This window comes from Condylura cristata, unplaced genomic scaffold (genome assembly GCF_000260355.1).
Source record: "Condylura cristata isolate star-nosed mole 26May11 unplaced genomic scaffold, ConCri1.0 scaffold00034, whole genome shotgun sequence".
NCBI classification, from domain to species: Eukaryota; Metazoa; Chordata; class Mammalia; order Eulipotyphla; family Talpidae; genus Condylura; species Condylura cristata.
Genome location: NW_004567135.1, coordinates 7,321,101 through 7,333,258, shown reverse-complemented (window position 1 = coordinate 7,333,258; position 12,158 = coordinate 7,321,101). Strand labels below are relative to the sequence as shown.

At 59.8% G+C, this 12,158-nt stretch overlaps 1 protein-coding gene across 1 annotated transcript in view; it reads right to left on the bottom strand.

Annotated features, from left to right (window-relative positions):
• Positions 1-9,022, bottom strand: part of FAIM2 (Fas apoptotic inhibitory molecule 2) — a 32,214-nt gene extending 23,192 nt beyond the window's left edge. Inside the window, exons 1-5 of the mRNA XM_004692771.2 lie at positions 8,699-9,022; positions 4,650-4,845; positions 2,029-2,129; positions 1,583-1,647; positions 1,125-1,178 (exon numbers count right to left, since the gene is read on the bottom strand). Of these exons, the coding sequence (XP_004692828.1) occupies positions 1,125-1,178; positions 1,583-1,647; positions 2,029-2,129; positions 4,650-4,845; positions 8,699-8,713 (431 nt within the window). The 5' untranslated portion in view covers positions 8,714-9,022. The remainder of the gene's footprint in view (positions 1-1,124; positions 1,179-1,582; positions 1,648-2,028; positions 2,130-4,649; positions 4,846-8,698) is intronic.
• Positions 9,023-12,158: the final 3,136 nt, after the last annotated feature.

Sequence of the window (12,158 nt, the reverse complement as noted above, 5' to 3'; positions counted from 1 at the left end):
TGTGGAGAAGGCTTTGCACTGAGCCCACATCCCCACCTGACTCCCGTCCAGAAACAGGCTTGGGACAGCTGTCTCGTGCAAGGTCCTTGGCTGGGCCTCCGGGGCCCACGTCCCATCAGGCCCCACTGCTCTCTGGTGGAGTTTTCCCTCAGTGGAAACTTCCAGCCTTCTGCTGGTGAAGTCCCCAACTTGGCAATATCCACGTGTGCTCTCATGCCCATGTTTTTGCAAGTCACTCCAGTCCCCACTCCCCCAGGCTCATCTTTTGAGGTGTCACCTGAATAGAACAGGGGGTTCAGGTGTAGCGGGTCCCACCCCTGCTCCCCCACCTCTGAACACTGCTCTTTCGCATGCTGTGGGTGCCCACTCACTACTTTACCCAGCAGGCCCAGCAGGGGACTGGGGTCACAGTGGGAGCCGAAGGAGCCTCCATTGGGAAGAGCTCTGCTCTGAGCTCAAGACGCCCAGCCCGGAATTCTACAGAATGGCTGCTCACTTCCCCAGCTAGGAGGGTGAGAATCATGACCACCATGAAAGCTCTCCTCCCAGTTCTCTGCCATGTTCCTTACAGAGTGCAGGACAAGAGGAGCGCAGGGCTCACGAAGAGAGTCTGCCACCCTGAGGGATTAAGAGCACAAGCCTTAACCTGAACCCTGGGTTTGAATCCCAGCTCCACCATTGACGAGCTAGGTGACCTTGGGTAAATTACTCAACCTCTCTGGTTTTCAGGGGTAATTATACCAGCTGACTTGAGAATCAATGCAATACTGTATGTCAGGTACACAGAACCATGCCCAGCCCTCATTAGGCACTCTGTGATTAATAATTTCTAAGTATTAACAACAAGGCTAATGAAGTCGCAACATCACTTGTGTGGGCCAAGGTGTCCCCAGCCCCCTTCCCTTCAGAGTTGAGGTCTGGGTCTCTCCAGTCATGGCCCCGCCCCAGCCCCTCACTTCATGCAGGTGCCAGCACCTATGTTTCCCTCCCCACTCCCCCTTACACCTTAATACCCCCGAAGGGCCCCTCTGGCCATCCTTTGCTTGGATTCTGTCAACAGGGATCTCCCACCTCGTGCTGCTGAGGATTCTCTGGGGGAGGCCTGGGAACTGGGGTATACTCACTAGGACGCCCAGTACCAGCCTGGGTTGGCCTGGACATAGTCTTTAACGGGGTCGCTGCAAAGAAGGGAGAGAGAATCAGAATTGACCCAACATCGCTATTTCTCATTCAGCTTCTGACCTAACGCCCCAGGAGTCACAGGGCTCTAGAGTGCTGAGGGAACGCACCTCAGTGGCTCAGGGAGCCCAGGCCCAGCTCCAGGCCGGGCTTGGAGGTCCCAGGGCATGGGCTGGTGGGCCAGACAGGAATGGCGCTTCACAGACACCTGTAGGCCCAGAGGACACCTGGTCCACCACTCACAGGGTGGGGGGTACCCTCACTCAGGTTCTCCCCAGCATAAATCTGTAGCCCCCCATAAATCTCTTTAGGGACACGTTCCAAGAGAACCCTGATTCTGGTCTCCAGACCCAGGCTTGGCCTTGGCCACCCCTGGAAGGTGCCGGGCACAGTGCACACTCACCAGAAGGTAAAGAGAGCCACAACACTGAAGGTCACCAGCAGCTGGATCAGTAGGATGGTATAGACCTGTGAGAGGAGGGGTTCTGTTCAGCTTGGGGGCCCTGCTTAAAGCCAGGGAGGCCCAGGTCTGAGCAAGTCTCAGGAAGACCCAGCACCCTGGGGAGTCAATCTACCCTCCAGGCCCTTAGGGGTTGTTGGGATGGACCCCAGACATGGTGAAAGGGGAGCCCACGCCCACAGGAAAGTGTGTCCCAGGGTACCAGAGAGGTATTAGGTGTGCTGGAGGCGGGTGACCAGGAAGCACCCCTCTGCGGACCAGGCCGACTCTCTAGCAATTGGATGCCTCAGCGGGTTGGGTCAGAAGCTCCTCCAGGGAGCACCCCCGCACCCCCCCACCACCCCGCACCCCCCCCCCCCACTTCCTAGAGAATTGGGGGAGGCGGTCACCTTTCTGATGAAGACTCTGCGAACGTTCTGGTCATCCCAGCTGTAGGTGGTGAAGAGCTCGTGATCTCCAGGGAACCCGTGCCCATAGCTGGAGCTGCTGCCTGGGGGACAAGGGGCAGCCCTGAGGACTCCCACGCCTGGGCTGTCCCCAGAGGCTGCTCAGAGCTCATTTGTGCCAAACCAGCTCTCTGGACTGGCTGCAGCTTCTCTCTCCAGCCCCTCTCAAACCTCCCACCATGCCCCACTCTCTATCCCGCTGCTTCTGGTTTTCCCCTTTCCGAGTCCCAAGAGTGGACTGTCCTCTCCCGTCCCCTACCCTTCACTCAGGCTGGGATTCCCCGGGGGCTGACCTGCCATGTAACTGTGAGTCTCCTTGTGCCCCCCACCCTGCCTCCGGGACCTTGGCTCCTTAGAGGGACACCACTTTCCCAAGGCCACTCACAAACACATCCAGGGTCGAAGGTCCTGACCTCAGCTTCCTCCTAGGCCCCTGGGGTGGGAGCTGGGGATTGCATGGATGTGACAGACGAGCTGGTGCACCAGCTGGAAATCAGGCTAGGGGAGGGCGAGGGGCGAAATAAAGCCCAGAGCAAGAAGTGGGGTGGGTAGAGATAGAAAGTTCTGGGGCCAGGCCCCAGCATGCAGGCTTTCAGAAGAGCATGTGCTGCAGTGAAACAGACCCCCGCGCGAGCCCCCACCCCCAGCCTGAACGGCGGGATGGCCTGGCGCCAGTCACCACACTTGCGAGTCTCTTCTGGTCTGTGACATGGCTTGGGGGTTCCCATGAGGCCAGATGTGAGGCCTGTGCCACCCTCGGCTTTGCACCCCTTATTTGAGCCATTGCCGGGTGCTCAAATGAACCCACTGTCCCTCTCCCCAGCGCACACCACTTCTCCCTGATGCCTGTGGCTCCCACAGCCGTGGCCTCCATGTTGGTCTTTAAAGGTGGGTGACGCCACCCTGCTCTGCTCTTAGAGGGGTCCCCGCTGCTTTGCACTCGAGTTCTCCTTCCCACAAAGCCTCCAGAGAGCAGAGCCTTCCAGCTGCTCTGCAAACCCCCTCCTGCTTCTCTCCAGCCTGACCGCATTTTTACCAGCCGCTCGCTCAGGCCTCTTCCTCTGCCCCATGTTCTTTCAGCCACACTCCCCTTTTCACCAGCTGACTTCAGGGCTCAGCCGTACACCCCTCCCTCCAAGCACTTCCCAGGCTGCCAGGCAGGCAGGGGAGCCGCCTGGGTCTCTCCAGCCTCGGCCCAGTCTCTGCCCCGCTGCGTGGCCGCTGCGTGGCCGCTGCGTGGCCATCGCCACCTCCCCATCTACACGAGCAGCCTGTGCGGGCAGCCTCGCCCGTGCGCATCCCCACAATCAAGCGCAGTATGGGACACTGCCTGACCCTTCGGGGACATCTGTCTGTGCCATGTTGGCTGAAACGGGCTGCCTGCCTGCCCCAACACTTCTTAGGAAAACATTCCTTAGGCAGCCAGTCCCGGCCAGCTGAGAAACAAGGAACACAGTGAACGGGAGGGCAAATGGGACCTCACTCCCCATTCCTGATCTGTCTCTACCCCGCATCCCCTTCCTGACAAATGGCTACAGAGGGGAGGAGAGGAGAGAGAAAGCTCCCCGTGCGTGCGTGTGGCCTTCAGGAAGCGTCCCTGGGAAAACCAGACCTTTATGGACGCCCCCGTAGGTCACAGGACGGTAAGTCCAGTTGGCTCTGAACTGAGAGGGTTTGTAGCGAGATGCCCGGCCCATGGCAGCCTCTTCGTGAGCAGAAGTTCTGCCTGAGGCATTGTCCCGGTGAGCCCTTCTAGAATTCTGCTGGGGGTGGCGTGGGAGGGGCTGGGTAAGGTGAGGGAGAGGGGCTGGCGACCAGTGAGGGGGCCCAAAGGGCCAAGGAGGGCCTGAGGAGCGGCTCTGTCTTCAGCTTGTGGACACGTGTTCTCCGCTCGAGGCAAAGCTCCCTCGGGCTGCTCAGCTCCCGCCCACGCGACTTGGCCTGCAAGAAGCCTGCTTCGAGGTGTGCCTGGCCGTGAGGGGCGCCAGCCAGGGTCCACACGCCCGCCCCCCGGGTCTTTGCTCCTGCCCCCAGCAAAGGCCCAGGGAAGGGAAGAGGTAAGGAGAGTGACGGGGGAAGTCCTCGGGTCCCTGAGCCCTAAGAACACCGGGGTCTCCAGCAGGGTGTGTCCCCGGAGGCTGCAGAATGGGCAGCCAGGAAACGCACTGCCCCTTCCGAGCGCAGGGACCGGCCCTGTGAGCCGCGGCCAGCTGTGGGCCTTGCCCGGGCCCACCTGAAGCCTCCCGTCTTTGTCTGCTCTCCTTCCTCCTAGGAGAGCTTTTCTAGACTAGCCCCTGGTTTCTCTCCACATATTTTCTCTTCTGTTCTTCCTAACTCAGTGACTTGAAACCCCCACCCCTCCATCCAGTATCTGAACGTATCTGTCCCTTTCCACGGAGGCGTCTTCAACCGACCCCCAGAACGGTCCTCCAGCTCCCAAGCCTTTGGCCACAGAGCCTCATACAACCTCACAACGCATCTACTTCTGGGCAACTTCTACCCAGGAGACCCTTCTGGGCCCACATTGTCCCCATGCTCCAACTTCCAGGCGCGGAGAGACTTACTAGGGTCCACGTAGGCCCAGCTGGGGTGGAGAGGCACAGCTGATGGGGCTGGGGGGAAGGGCCCCGCCTTCAGCCCTTCCCCAGAGGTGGCCTCCTCATAGGAGGGGGGGGCCGAGGGCACCGCTGGAGCCTCCTTCTTCTCACCGGCTGCCTGCTGCTGCCCCTCGGTCCCAGGGGCCTTGTTAGCCACGGAGAGCTGTGGAGCAGAGGCAGAGACAGTCAGCAGCGACAGGATGTCTCCCAAACCTCCTCCAAGCCCCTCATTCCTGGAATTCCCACGGCTTACCTGTACTAGGAAGGACTGGCGTCACCCAAGAAACTCCCTATTTCACAGATGTAGCACATAAAATATAGTTTTACATAGTTGATGCCACCATAGGCACATATATGTATGATACACATTATACTTGCAGGTATATGTACAAGGCACATTTACATATTTTATGTGGCATGCATACATGTGCATATGTATGTTTATTCTATCCTGTATATAGGAATATTATGCAACTTTAAAAAAAATTTTATATTTTGTGTAGAACTGGCATACAGGCCAGAAGGGCAGGGAGTAAGAGTGTTCGCCAGAGACAGCGTGGGGAGCAGAACAGGCCGACTGATGAAGAACACTGCTGAGGGGAGCAGCGGGGAGGCAGGAGGGGTCTGCTGTGCCTGGCGGGGGGTCCCTACGGTCCAGGCCACAGCAAGTAACAGTGCTAGGCTCAACCCCTAGGTCACCAGGGAGGCCCAGGAATATCACTGAGCCTTTAAAAAAGAAAGAAAGAAAAAAAGAAAGAAGCCTAAAGGTCATGATATGTAGTGAAAGAAGCCAAAGACAAGAAGACAAGTCTTGCGTGATCTCACGTATGTGTGGAAACGAAAATAATAGAACTCGCCAAAGCGCAGGCGGTTACCAAAGGCTGGGGAAGGGAGATAGTGATCAAAGGGTACAAGTTTCAGTTATGCAAGGTGGACAAGTTCGAGAGATCTTCTAGCGCACAGCATGGTGACTAGAGTTAACCCTGCCACGTTGTCTGCTTGAAGTTTGCTGAGACGGTGGGTCTCAAGAGTTCTTGCCTCCCCGCTGCCCCCCCCACAAACACACTGTTAACTGGTTTGCAAGTGCTGATCATTTCGCAATAAGTGATATATTAAACTATTACGTTGCGCAACACGTACGATTTCTACTCAATTTTACGCCAATGAAATTAGGATTAAAAAAGAGTATTTTATTTTAAAGATTTATTTATGCATACAGAACTGGGGTACAGGACAGAGGTGCAGGGGGGCAGTGAGAGGATTCCCCAGAGACAGAGAGGGGAGCAGAACAGGCAGATTGACGAAGTACACTGCTGAGGGGAGCAGCGGGCGGGTCAGGATCCTCCGGGGCTGGGATCGAACTTGCACTGAAGCAGTGGCCAGCTTGCAGTGCTGCGTCCCAACCCCGTGCACCCCCAGGGAGGGTCTCTCCTTATTTTAAAGATGTGAAAACTGAGTTCTCTAGCCAGGGGCACACGCTGGGATAGGAAGTGAGGAAGGGGGCCCTCCCTGGTGGCACAACAGGTGAAGCAGCAGCAGCGGCCTGGTCCGGAGCTGACCCACAGGGCCAGCAGACCTCTCCTGTCTCCCCGCTGCTCCCTTCAGCAGTGAACTTCATCCATCTGCCTGTTCTGCTGCCCACTCTGTCTCTGGTGAGGCCTCTCACCCCTCCCTCTACCGCCTGTACCCCAGTTCTGCATGCATAAATAAATTTTAAAATCTTTAAAAAAGAAAAGCGGTGAGGAAGGTCACGGTCTCCCAGCCAGGGGCGGCCCCTGACGGCACCACTGTTTTCCTGGGGTGTTGGAAAAGCCTGGCAGCAAGTCAGTTCTCAAAAAATATTAATAAACGAAAGATTCTCTCCCCCAATCTCCCTGCTAGCCGGCAAGACAAGTGTATTTCAACCCCAGTTTTATAGCAAGAGAACTGAGGATCAGAGCGGTAGAGACTGGCCCAGGGTCACCGGCCAGGAAGCTGCCACTGGCTGGAGACAGGCGAAGGGGTGGCCGTGGGCAGGGAAACAGAGAGCGGGAGCAGGGGAGGGCTGCCGGGGAGTGGGGGTTACAAGGACGGGAAGGGCCAAGGTTCCTGTTCTGGCCTCATCCTTTTGGGGTCTAGGTTCTCCCCCAAACAAGGACAGAATCACAGATGATCACTGCTTGAGGGGACTGCAAGGCATTCAGTTTGGCCCCTTGCTTTGATGGGTGATGAAAACCTGGGGCCCAGAGGAAAGTGAGGCAGATGGAAAACTCAAGGCCACAGATGCTCAGAAAAGCCTGGCCCAGGAGACACGTGCAGGCCAAAGGCAGTGGGTAGCGTGAGAGGCCTCGGAGCTGTGTGTGTTTGGGGAGGTGTGGGGGGGCTGCATGCTACCTCCCGGGGAGGGAAGGTTGGGGAAAGGGGTGGTAGGAAAAATGAAACATCAACTACAGGACTGGACCTCAGCAAATGGGGGTTCCGGCTCTCAGAAGAACAGGGTCAACCTGGAGGTCCACTGGGAGATGGGAGCTGGCTTGGCGGCCAGCGGGGGGGGGGGCGGGGGGGGGGGGGGGGGGGGGGGGGGGGCGGCTGGAGGACCCCTGCTTCCATCAGCCCCAAGGACTGGAACTGGAGGGGCCTCCACCACCAGAGAGCCTGTGAGCAAGCTGGGGGCGGGCGAGGGGCACCAGGGGCAGGAGCAACCACTCACCCCAGGACAAGCAGCAGCATTCGCAAAGTGGCTGGCAGAGGTGGGCAGCGGCAGCGGAGGGCGAGGGCTGCAGAGTGGGTCCCATTTCCACCACCGTGAGCACTGCCCACCACTGCTGCCCTCCTCCACAACACACTTGCTTCCTTGGAAGGACCTCAGGACCAGGCCCGGGGTGGAAATGGGGCCTGGCTTGTCTGCTTCCCTCCCGCTCCCCAACATCCTTCATCACCCCGACCAGAAGAGCCATGCCCAGGAAAACCCATTTCGGTCCGCTGGAGCCAACGTGCTCCGAGCCAGACCCAGGGCTTGTGCCCAGGACAAGGACCATCATCACCTCTGACTGCAGCCCATGCAAAACTGGTCCTCACCAGCCCCCACAGTGCCACGCAGCACCCCAGAGCCTCTGGGCCCTGCCACCCCATTACACACATCCGGCATTCCCAGCGAGGGCTGCCCAATGGCGGGAGGTGGTATCACCCAATGACATCACTTAAGGCTTAAAAACAGGGAGAGAAGGGTCTGACAGCCCAGGGAAGGATGCCATTGGCTGTGAGGTTAGCTCAGAGAAAAGAGGGGGAGTGTAGAGGAAATCTCGCTTGTTTTCTCTGCCCAATCCTTAACACCCCCAAAGAGGGCCAGGGGACCCTCCCCTTCGCCCAGGGTCCTGGTGGTTGTATAATTCCACAGGCTGTTGATGTTACATAACCCTGCCAGGCCGGCCAGGTCTGCTCCAGCCCCTCCCCTTCATTCAGGCCTAAGACTGGAAGAATTAAAAAAAGACGTCCTATCCAGTCCATTCCAGCGCCAGCCTCCGTCAAAACAAAAACAAAAATCAGAGCTTCCCAGGGCAGGGTTGCCATAGTGACCCCCGCCTCAGGGAGTATACCCGGAGGTAAAATAATGGCAGGGAGCAGGCGCGGGTGTTTCTGTGCAGCATAAGGTGAGCAGAAGTGTTGGGGCTGGGGCTGGCCCTGGCAAGGTGCCCCGTGGGCACTGCCCCTGGGGCTCACCCTGCACACCCACAGCCTGGACCCCGGAGGCACCAGGCAGCCTCCTGCTCGCCCTGGGAACCAGAGAAGGATCTTGTGATGCAAAGCATGGGGGTGGGGGAGGGGGAGAGGGGAGCCTGGTGGGCAGGCAGGGGCCTCCGCAGCCCACTCCTTGCAGTGCCTTTCGGTCCTTTGACTTCAGCGAGGGCCAAGGGGACCTTTGCATAGGACCCAAGGGAGGATGCTCGCAGTGGTCCAGAGAGCTTGCTCAGGGTGACGGGGGCAGGGGCAGGGGCAGGGGGCAGGATGGAGGGCGGTGCAGGGGGAGATGCAGGTACCTTTCCCTGGGTCATGGTGTCCTCGCTCTGGGAAGGGCTCCCTGCGGCAGGGGCAGCCGCTTGGATGACCGCAGCCTGCCTGTGTCTCTTCCTTCCTCCCCGTGGGTTCTAGCAACATCCACTGCAGCCGGCAGACAGGAGCGTACCATCAGGCGCAGAGGGGAGGCGGGGTGAGGAGGGGGCCAGGGAAGGTGGGTGGCTGCTGCGGAGGCCTCTGCGGATTTGCCAGCAGGGAGGAGAGGTGGTGCCCAGCTCCCGCCTCCCCGTGCAGTCACCCCAGGGACCAGGGAGCCTCCTCCCTCACGCTACAGTGCGGCCCAGTGGATGGGTCCGAGCAGCTGTGGGAGGCGGAGGCGGCGCTGGGGCGCCTGACACGCCCAGCGGGTGCCCGGCTGTAACTGGAGCCGGTGGTGTGGCCCGTTCCCCTGGGCTCCCCCTCTTTGGCCCCAGCCCTGCCTTCTGCCTCCATCCCCGACTCCCTGCTCATCACTATTTCATCATCCACACCAGAGAGGGAAAAGGCGCTGGCATCCTGTCGGCCCCACCAGACTCCTAATAGGGCCCCGGAGCCCCAAGTTACGATGCGCCCCTGGGGCACCCCCTGGCCACCTCCACTTGCCTCTTTTTTCCATCCTGTGAAATGGGAGCAGTAGGTCCCTCCCCACCTTGCGTGAGAAGATGCAGCTTCTGTTTCTCCAGCCCTTCTGGTAGGTACTGCCAGGTCTTTCTGGAGCCCCCGCCCCCTCCCCTTCTGCTCAGACCCCTGCTCTGCTCCCTTTCTGCCCACACTCCCAGTCTCCTTGTCACCTGGCCTCCACCCCGCACCCCCCCCCAGGCAGTTCCCGCAGCTGCCGCAGTGTTACCTGGGGCTCTCACCCAAGAGCTGAGTCCCAACTTAGTCACCCACTGGCCACCTGACCTGCAAGGCCCTTTGCTGGAGGGGCAGCGCTTCCCAGAGCCAGATCTGCGCACCCTGATTGACTGCAGCCCCAGCCCAAGGGGCTGAGGCACTCCAGAGGGAGTGCTCTGGCCATGGGGTTACTGCTAATGGTGTCTCCTGCAGGCAAGCCCAGGCGGGGCCCTGAGGTCTGTCTGAGAGGAGGGACTGAACCTGGCACAGGGATGAGAGCCACCCCTGCACAGGGAAGGGGACCCTTGCCACTGTCATCTCCTGCTGGAGCTGCCTAAGCTGATTAGAAGCACAGCCCTGGGGGAGGGGGGCGGGTAAATGACCCAGGTGCTTACTGGAACTCACTCCTTGTCCCCAACCATAAACCACCCACTCCCCGCACTCCCCCAATCTGGAGGCCCCATAAACCCAAGATCCCCCGTCCTCACTCTCCTCTCCAGCCCTGCTCCTTGGCCCCTTGCTCCTGGGTGCCCCCAGCCCCGCTCTCCTGCTCCAGCCCAGCCTCCCTCCCACATCTGTTCGGAGGGGCCCTCTCAGTGCCCCCCTCCTTGGCCCCAAGGGTCTGCCCTAGATGCCCCTTTTCCGTGGTGTCGTAGCACCCTGGCAGATGCCCTGGGACTTCTGTGCCTCCCTCCCCGTTAGACTCTAAGGGGGTCTGCTAAGCCGATCTGGTGTCCGCAGGACTCAGTGCCACTCGGGCTTTCTGAGCCCCACTCGGGAAATGCCAGCTGTTACTACAGCCCAGCGCATGGCATCCCCAGCCGCCGGCCTCCAGGGTGGCTGTGGATCTTGCCTGCTCCCTCTCTCCCACCTCGCTGCAGTCCAGCCACAAAGCCCTCTCAGCTGCTCTCTAGCCGGCCGAGCATGCTCCGGCACAGGGCCTCAGCACTTGCTGGGTCTGTGTCCGGAGAGTCACAGGTCGCCGCTGGGTCTGTGTCCGGAGAGTCACAGGTCGCCGCTGGGTCTGTGTCCGGAGAGTCACAGGTCGCCGCATGCCTCACTCCCTCAGCAGTGCACAGCTCCACCGAGACTTCGCCATTTGCTCCTGCGCAAAGTCGCAGACTGCCAACTCGCCCGGCCCAGCTCACTGGACCGTCCTTCATCCTGCCCCGGCTGTCCTGCCTTCCATGGCCATTACCCTGCTAATATGTTTGCCTCCCTTCTTTCCCTTCACCCCCGCACGAGCACATCAGCTACAGGAGAGGAGGCATTTGGGGGTGTCATTGCTCAATACCGAGTTGTGAAGCAGCACCCAGCATGGAGGTAGCAGGTGCTTGGTGGCTTCTGGATGAGCATCGCACCAGCCTGTGCTCCCCCATGAGGACATCGGGGGCCCCATGTTTCTCAGGTGCCGGCCTACGCCTGTAGTATCAGGTAGCTGTCCTCATTACGTGCGCTGGGGTCATCCAGGTAGCAGACTCCTTCCGGCCTCCCAAGGCGGGATGGCCGAGCGGCGTGAATGATAATAAATAAAGTGCTTGTTGCACCAGCAGGCACGAAGCAGGTTTTCCACTATCCGGGCAGACTGGAGCCCTTGCTGGCTTTTTTAGGCTTTTTACAGTTTGTCGTGAGGGCGCAGGGCAGGCGGGGCCCAGGCAAATCCTTGCTCTCGGGCGCCCTGGCTCCTCTTGGGTCTCTTCACTGGTCCACTGCACTCCGCTGCCCGGCCCTCCATCCTGCGTCTGCTCCCTGTACCCTGCTGGCCCCTGGACAAGGGCCTCGGGCCTCGGCGCCCCTCACGCAGCCCACAGCCCACCCCAGGGGCCGCCCCCAGGCACATGTGTGAGTCCACAGGTGTCGCTCGCTGCCGCCGATGGCGGGAAAATCTTGGTCACTTCCACTTGCGCTCTGGTGTTTCACGCAGTGTCCAGTGAAAATGAGCTCTCAGCGTGAGCTGTAGGCGCCACAAATGTTTGACGAAATAAGGTCAATTTCCACTCAGGTGATCTCAGTTCCACAGTTCGTTCCCTCATCGCGTCTGCTGGACCCGCCTCTCTGGACAGGCCGCTGTGAGGCTCAGATGGCTCCCAAGGGGGAGTCTGGATGTGGGGCAAAGGGAGAAGGCAGGGTGGGGAGGGGTAGAGGGCCGGAGGCCGGTCCAGGAGAACGGTGCCACTGCTACGGAGAAGAAAGGAGCCGAGGTGTCCAGGTGGGTCCGGCCAGTTTACAGAGCCCTCGAGGCACCTGGTGCCCAGGACAGAGGTCTGGCGGAGCCTTACCAGCGCAGGGGCACCCGCCTTGTATTCTAGGGGAAGGTCCCTTCCCTTCCTGTCCTGGAGCTCAACTCTGAGCACTGTGGACACAGACATGGGGGTGGGCTGAGACCCCCCTCCGACCCCCTACACCTGACCAAGATTATACCTGGTTCAAGATTCTGCAGCCAGAACCCTGTGCTTCTGGGCAAGGCAGCGTAGGGTGGGTAGGCCTTAGCCAGCTGCTGGGGGACTGCCTGTACCCCAAATGAGGCTGGCTACAGAGGTGGCTCTTTGGGGCCCACCAGCCTGCCCTCCCTTCAGCGCAGGTCAGTCTGGGCAGGGAGTGGACATCTTC